The sequence below is a fragment of the Neoarius graeffei genome, chromosome 12 (assembly GCF_027579695.1).
Source record: "Neoarius graeffei isolate fNeoGra1 chromosome 12, fNeoGra1.pri, whole genome shotgun sequence".
NCBI lineage: Eukaryota > Metazoa > Chordata > Actinopteri > Siluriformes > Ariidae > Neoarius > Neoarius graeffei.
In genome coordinates, this window is record NC_083580.1 from 847,142 (window position 1) to 855,899 (window position 8,758).

Genomic DNA, 8,758 nt, shown 5'->3' on the forward strand with positions numbered 1-8,758 from the left:
CAAATAAAAAGTTCCCACATTTCTCTGTGAGTGTGATTCTGTTCCTGAAGAACGACCCAATTGTCTTTCAGCTGTGAAATTTAAACGTCTCCCATTTTCTGAACGAAACGGACCCCAGCTGAACCTTCAGTCACTGAAGAGACGGTGAGTGTGAACCAGCACTAACTACACCAACATCAACTACAAATGATGACGTGTTAAGGCAGGGTGTGTACTTACGGTAGACATGGACTTTAAAGTGAGTTGAGGCATTAATATCGGCACCCCAGGCATTAAAGCTGTACCAGCCGCTCTCATCCGCTCTGATTCTCTTTATGGACAGTGAAGCTACTTGTCTGTAACTGTCAGTCAGACAGAAATGTCAGTACTGCAGTACACATATAACACACATATAAAACACTCACAACATGACAACTCACAGTTTCTACACTATCAAGAAAAAGCACAGCTGAAGCAGCAGGAAACAAAACAACACCTGTGTGGACCTCCCTGGTTCCTCCCGTGGCACCGCTCTGCTCGCAGCCCTGCACTGGCTACCTGTCGCATACCTCCAGAGTCTGCTCCGCCCCTACACGCCAGCCAGATCCCTACGCTCTGCTACTACTGGTTGCCTGGCCCCTCCTCCTCTCTGCTCCTGCCCCACCCACTCAACACTGCTGTCTGTCCTGGCTCCCCATTGGTGGAATGACCTTCCCATTGAAGTCAGAACTGCCGACTCCCCTGAGCACCATCAAGCCCCACCTCTTCAGTCTGCGCTGCCCCCCCTGCTTGCCCGCCCACTGTGTAACTGCATTTTGGTCTCGACCAACTCAGGCTGTGTACAGTTGAGCCTGGGGTTAGTGGTTTTGAGTTTTCTATTTAGTTTTACTTTATATGGTTGGTTTGTTTCCTTGGCTGTTTGAGTTTTGTGATTTCAACAGAATATTACACTCAGTGTCGTTCTGTCACTTGTTCAGTTGGCACTAGAACTTTCTTGTCTAGAAGTTCAGCACTTCATTTCCCTGACTTTTGCATTCGTTGCACGTCACTCTGGATAAGAGCGTCTGATAAATGCCATGTAACGTAATGTAGCTATTGATTATCAATATGAAGAGTGACTGAATATCACCAGAGGAATGAAAATGGGTCTGAAAAAATCTGAGCTTTATTCAAATAGTTTCTATCCACCTGTCTGTCTGTCTGTCTGTCTGTCATTTTGCCTGTCTGTTGACCTGAATGTTTACTTTTCCGTCTGTCCACCTGTCTGTTTACGGTCAGTGTAAAGTGGATGTTTGCAGTGTTACGAAGCTGAAACAGGTGAGTACAGGTGAAGGTTCAGAACATTCTGGAGAACCTCCTGTGGATGGTGGAGAGTGTTTCCATGTAGCTGGAGGTGTTTGTAGTCTGTGGTGTGCTCCACCTCCCGTCCTGGATCGTGGGATAGGCGTCGACTTCTACCTTCAGCTCTAGCGTCGCACCTTTCATCAGCTTCACAGTGGCGTTTAAACCCCTCGGCTTCAGTGGCATCAGAGACACATACGGCTTCTCTGTTACCCGGGAAATAAAACACACCGCTGAGCCTTTACGCTAAAACCTCAGCTCACAAATAAATCAAACTCGGAAATAAATACACTCAGGAGCAGAGGACTGTGGGAAAATAATAAATATAGAATTAATTAACTAACAGACAGACAGATGGATGGAGAGTTAAATAGACTGTCAGATGCACGTGTTTATAAATGTGTTATAATGTGTAATAAAGTGTATTGATGTGTAATAACATCCATGTCTTTTCCAGCATGCAGGAGTCCGTGTGATTATCTGTGAGTTGGGAATAAACATGAGTGTATTGTTTGCTCTTGCCTGCGATTCGGAGCGAGACGGTGTTGGTGTTTTTTCCTGCTGTGTTTGTGGCGATGCAGGTCAGATTACCGGCGTGAGACGGGTTGACGTGAGGAAGAGTGACCACACTCACCACGTGAACCTGGTTACTGCTTATCACTCTCTTGTTAAATTGAAGTGTCTGATAAAGAAGCAAGCAAACAAATCAGTGAAGAAAGAAAGAAATTCATGTAAATGAGTTGCTTTAAAGAATGACCCGTAAATACTAAATGTCATTATGCCATGTCATGTGACTTTACCTGATTGCTGGAGTGTCTCCATTTGACGATGACATCGTGATTGGGGTTGCTGGCGTTGCAGGTGAGCTGCAGTTTCTCTCCGACGACTCGGACGCACTCGTCCACCTCCACAGACATGGCTGGAGGAACACGCACTTCTAATCCCACAAATAAATCAGTCGTGAATTCATTCGGTTACAAGATTAGACACGAGAGGACATGCAGCATTCAGACAGAAACGCAGTGTAAACACAGCTTTTGAAAAATGAGATTACAGATTATATAATCCCATCAGAAGGGGTGATGAGTGATTATCACAGACTAATCACCGCTCTTCAGTCACAAAACAGATATAAATATTTCTGTGTGTTTATTTTGTGTGAAATCTAACTTTTTGTGATGGTGATGTGGAACGTGGATGAATGTTGCCACGCTGCATTCACTCGCGTGCTGCAGACGTATTCGCCGCTGTGGCTGGGCCTCGGGGCTCGGAGCACAATCCCCTGTTTGGGATCCACTGTAAAGTTCAGGCCGGGAGGAAGATCAGATCTGTCTACCATGCGGAGGGTGAAGTTTGTAGCGCTGGGGATGATGGGTACACACTCCAGCAGGACGTCCGTCCCTTCCTCCTGGACGATCACTGGCATGGGAGGAACCTTAAACACAGCTGATCCATCTGTCCCGGGGAGGAAACACACATCACACCGAAATCATATAAACAATAACAACAACAACAACAGCAACAACAACAACAACAACAACAACAATAATAATAATAATAATAATAATAATAATAATAATAATTGCAAGTAAATGAATGTTAGAGCATGAGAGTGTTTATTGTGTTTGAGCTAAGTAACAAATTTTTGGTTAATTTTTTTGTCAAGAAATTTTCACCAAAGAATTTAAAACATAACATTTTCTTTCTTTCACTCTTTATTTATTTATTTATTTATTTATTTATTTCTAATTTATTTAAAATATGTGATTTATTTTATCTAATGTAATTCACAGATTAATGTGGAGTAATTAGCAGATTGTCGTCGTGACCACACGCTGTGTATTAAAGTGCTGTTGTGTGATTGTTGTGATGGAGTGAAAAAGAAAAAAGACATTTATTTTGTAAGGATGCTTTTTTTATTCCTTTTTTAAATTTGCTTCACAGTTGGATACAGTTACAATAAAGAAACAATTTAAATCACATAAATTTAGTGAAATTAGAAGATGATCAAGTGTTTTGTGTTAGATTTTAATATAAATGTTTTCTTTTTATAAAATTCATACAAAAAGGGACATAAAGCTAAAAAAGAGAATTAAATGTTTAATTTCTTTTCTTTTTCTGTTTTTTTTACATTTATTAATTCCTGTAACACAGTCAGCACACAAACAAACAATAACAAAAATAAAACAAAGAAAATTTCAGATTGAACTGACCAGAATGAAAATGCAGATCAGAAATGTACAAAACATCCACAAATGAGTGAATTAATCTCTCTGTATATTTTATTTCTATTCAGTAGAGACTTTAACGATCAGGGTGAATATTTCTGGACTGATGGATCGTCTCACACCGCTAATGATTACTGTTTTAAGTGACAGTAAAGATGACGGAGAGAGAGATAAAGGAGTGAGTGTTAAGTCGGGTAGCAGTAAGTTGCAGACGCTGGTGTGTTTTCATGAGTCCTCACTCACATTGTGCAGTTAATCCTACTGAAGGAACACATAAAGGTTAGTTACAGTCGAGCTTTAGAACGGTTCTGGAGGTTCTGGTGATCGGTCACTGGCTCGGTTTGCAGCGTTCCTGCACCGTGGAGCCAATGAGTGACACCTGGAACAACAGAGCCTGTTGGTTCTCCACGAGCAGACTGAGCTGACGTGCTATGTTCCCCACGTGTGTGAGCTGCGTGTCCTGCGTCTCCTTCGTGGCACGCAGGACCTTCAGGATCTCCGCCTGGACGCTGGACTCCTCCTTGTCCTCCTGGACAATCTGCATGAGGAGCTTCACTGTCTCAGCCAGCCAGCTGCGCATCTCCTGCTGCTCCTGCACAAGCTGCTGCAGCTCGCTCACACCGCAGCACGCAGCAGACGCAGGCGCAGACGCAGGTGCAGACGGCTGAGGCTCGGACAGATTCTCCACCTTGGTCACCGTCAGTGGCTCAACTACATCCTCATCCGCTAAAGGGAGCACACATACAGCAGTGTGTGTTACAGAGTGTGTTCCTGTACACGCACGCGTGTGTGTGTGTGTGTGTGTGTGTGTGTGTGTGTGTGTGTGTGTGTGTGTTAGACAATGTCAGTGTACAGTGTAACCCCGACTGTCACTGTAGGAATAATAAACAGAAGAATCACATCATATTGTTTTGTGCTGTGAAAAAAAGAAACTGTGATTCATCACAATCCAAATGATTTCCATTGAAAGTAGTTGTGAAGTGTTTTAACTCGTCTGAATTCAACAGTCTGAGTGGCTTTTCTATCAAAGAATTTACATAACTATGCATCCAAAAGTATGTGCACCCCTGACCATTACACCCACATGTTCCTGTTTGTTGAACGTCTCGTTCCAGATTTATTCCTCTTTCCTGCTATGATGAGCTCCAGTCTTCTCCTCTCTTCTCAGAAGGCTCTGCAGCAGATTTCGGGGTGTGGCTGTGTGTGTGTGTGTGGCTGTGGGTGTGTGTGTGTGTGTGTTCATTCAGTTCAGCTAGAGGAGCGTTAGTGAGATCAGACCCTGATGTGTGTGAGGAGGTCTGGGGTGCAGTCGGTGTTCAGTGGGGTTGAGTTCAGTCAGGGCTCTGTGCAGAACACTCGAGTTCTTCACTCCAACCTTCACACACCACGTCTTCATGGAGCTCGCGGTGTGTACAGGAGCATCGTCCTGCTGGAACAGGTTCGGACTCTGAGTTCCAGTGAAGGGAAACTGTAACGTTACAGCAAGCAGAGACGTTCTGTACAACTGTGGGGTTTAAACTCTGTCGGAACAGTTTGGAGAAGAAACACATGAGGGTCTGATGGTCGGGGGCACATACTTTTGGCCATATAGTATATGATGTGCTGAATGATGATGACACACAGAGTCTCATCACCCCCCCTCCCCGAGTCTCTGTGTCACCACAGTGAATACACACTACTGTAGTACAAACCAGATTTAACACACACAGGAACACACACTAACGCACAGGAACACACACTAACACACAGGAACACACACTAACACACACTAACACACAGGAACACACACTAACACACACTAACACACACTAACACACACTAACACACACTAACACACAGGAACACACACTAACGCACAGGAACACACACTAACACACAGGAACACACACTAACACACACTAACACACACTAACACACAGGAACACACACTAACACACACTAACACACACTAACACACAGGAACACACACTAACACACACTAACACACAGGAACACACACTAACACACACTAACACACAGGAACACACACTAACACACAGGAACACACACTAACACACAGGAACACACACTAACACACACTAACACACAGGAACACACACTAACACACAGGAACACACACTAACACACACTAACACACAGGAACACACACTAACACACACTAACACACAGGAACACACACTAACACACACTAACACACAGGAACACACACTAACACACAGGAACACACACTAACACACACTAACACACAGGAACACACACTAACACACACTAACACACAGGAACACACTAACACACTGAGACAGAGCGGTTGTGCAGCAGCAGTAGTTCAGTGCGTTGCGTAAGTGATGTGTTGCAGTTAGTGAATTTTGGCATTAATGAAATGGCTGCAGTGTGTGTGTGTGTGTGTGTGTGTGTGTGTGTGTGTGTGTGTGTGTGTGCATTTGAGGGAAAACGGACGAGTCGTGTCAGGAAACACATTGCAGTGGGAGAATGTGGTCTCGAGGGGCTGTTTCCCATTCCCACTCTCACTTCTCTCTCTGTGTCCTTCTGTTTACCACAACTGTTTTACACACACACACACACACACACACACACACACACACACCTGTCTGCACACACTTCATAGGTTTAACTGTATTGTCTAAGGCTGTGTCTCAGTCTCTCAGTCTCAGTGTTTGTGTGTGTCTCTCTCTCACACACACACACACACACACACACACACACACACACACACACGAATATTGTATAAACAAACTCAGGGTTACTGAGTGAAATTAGAGTCAACATCCATCTCTGTGCTCTTTATAAAGAAAATCATTCAATTATGAACATTGCATCTTTATATTTTATTCAAGTTTATTTAATCATTTTTGGAAAATATATACACGACCAGTCAAAGTCTGTACACCATCTACTTCAGTGTTTTTTCTTTATTTTCATGAATTAACTCACTTCCTGTCTTAAAGTAATGATGGATGTCGTTTCTCTTTACTCAGTCAAGCAGTTCTCGATATAATATGGATTACTACAATTGTGTGATAGAGAACTTTACTAGGATATTTTTATTATTTACTGTTTAATCTCAAACGCATTAAGAAGGTGAGAAACTCGTCCACTAATGACCTTTTGACGAGACACAGCTGCTAATTGAAAAGTATTCCAGGTGACTCCCTCATGAAGCTGATTAAGAGAATGATAATAGTGTACAAAGAGTCATCAAGGGAAACAACGCTGGATACGCTGAAGAATCTAAAATATCAAACTTTTAGGTTTTTTTTTGTTTACCGCATAATTCCAGATGTGTTCCAGATGTTATTTCAAAGTGTTTGATGTCTTTGGTTTTGTTCTACAGTGTAGAGAATTGTCATAATACAGTAGAGTAGGGGTGTACAAACTTTTGACTGGTCCTGTATGTGAATCTTTAAATAGTTAATATTCATTAATTTTAAATTGTATAAAATTATTAATGCTTTGTTTGTTTGTTTGTTTGTTTGTTTGTTTGTTTGTTTGTCAATTTAATAAATAAACGTATTATCACATCAGTGTTAAACCCCTGTTTATTTATTCACTTGTTTATTTTATTAAACTGGGTTACATTTACTTTAAAATCTATAATATAATATAATATAATATAATATAATATAATATAATATAATATAATATAATATAATATAATCATTTAATGGGCGGCACGGTGGTGTAGTGGTTAGCGCTGTGGCCTCACAGCAAGAAGGTCCTGGGTTCGAGCCCCGTGGCCGGCGAGGGCCTTTCTGTGTGGAGTTTGCATGTTCTCCCCGTGTCCGCGTGGGTTTCCTCCGGGTGCTCCGGTTTCCCCCACAGTCCAAAGACATGCAGGTTAGGTTAACTGGTGACTCTAAATTGAGCGTAGGTGTGAATGTGAGTGTGAATGGTTGTCTGTGTCTATGTGTCAGCCCTGTGATGACCTGGCGACTTGTCCAGGGTGAACCCCGCCTTTCACCCGTAGTCAGCTGGGATAGGATCCAGCTCGCCTGCGACCCTGTAGAACAGGATAAAGCGGCTACAGATAATGAGATGAGATGAGATGAGAGAATCATTTAATGTAACGTAACGATTGTTTTTCATTCTTTTGGCAAATCTTCACTTCTTCATGAAAAAAACTCAACCTTTGTTTTCTTTCTTTTTTTAATTTAAATAACCAAGAAAATAAAATCCTAGCTCTGTGTGTGTGTGTGTGTGTGTGTGTGTGTGTGTGTGTGTGTGTGTGTGTGTGTGTGTACTCACCCTGACTGCTGATGGGCAGCAGGAGGAGGATCAGTGCAACGTAAATCATCTCTCTGTTCATCTTCAGCTTTGAGACTGCAGAGACGCAACACAGCTTTAAATACACACACACACACACACACACACACACACTCACACACACACACACACACACACACACACACACACACACACACACACACACACACTTCCTCCTCACTGAAGAACACCTTTGTTTTAAATTTTGGTTGTTTCTTGTGTGTGTGTGTGTGTGTGTGTGTGTGTGTGTGTGTGTGTGTGTGTGTGTGTAAATGTTACACTTTAATCTGTGTTTAATAAAGTTTGAATCTCTTTGTGATGTTTTAAATCGTGTTTCTGTAGCCGTTTGTTTCGTGTCGAACCTCAGACCGCAGTGTGGTGGATTTAATTAAAGTGAAACACGGATCATCAGAAACATTCAGATTTTGTAAAAACAAACAGAAAAAGAAATAAAATGTCAGGATTTTTTTGGGGTTTTTTTTGAAAGCACACACACTGTTTCTTACTGACTTACTGCAGTGTGTACGGCTGAGTCTCTGCCAGGTACCGCACAATCCCCCAATAAATAAATACATACAATTTAAAATAATAAAAATAAACTCTCTCATAGAACAGATGGAGTGATTCTTTTCATTCCACCACAAATTTATTCTGCTCATTGTCTTTGTTTTCTTTCTTCCTTTAGTTCTCAAGATCAGGAATTACACAGCATCAACAAATAAACATTCTAAAACAACAACAGCAACAACAACAACAACAGATAATACTAATAATGAGAATTAGTGAAAACGTTCTTATTCTTTCTTGTACTTTGTCTATTTTATTTCATTTGAAACATTCTTTCTTTCTTTCTTTCTTTCTTTCTTTCTTTCTTTCTTTCTTTCTTTCCTTTAGCTATCTATTTGTATTTTTAACTTGACTTTTTCTTT

The 8,758-nt window shown here is 41.8% G+C and overlaps 1 protein-coding gene across 2 annotated transcripts in view; it reads right to left on the reverse strand.

Annotated features, from left to right (window-relative positions):
* The window catches only part of csf1rb (colony stimulating factor 1 receptor, b), a 19,787-nt gene extending 11,915 nt beyond the window's left edge, over positions 1-7,872 (reverse strand). For both annotated transcript variants that reach the window (XM_060935298.1, XM_060935297.1), the window contains exons 1-6: positions 7,812-7,872; positions 2,491-2,775; positions 2,121-2,257; positions 1,843-2,002; positions 1,334-1,526; positions 220-341 (exon numbers count right to left, since the gene is read on the reverse strand). In XM_060935298.1, coding sequence (XP_060791281.1) covers positions 220-341; positions 1,334-1,526; positions 1,843-2,002; positions 2,121-2,257; positions 2,491-2,775; positions 7,812-7,872 — 958 coding nt within the window. The remainder of the gene's footprint in view (positions 1-219; positions 342-1,333; positions 1,527-1,842; positions 2,003-2,120; positions 2,258-2,490; positions 2,776-7,811) is intronic.
* Positions 7,873-8,758: the final 886 nt, after the last annotated feature.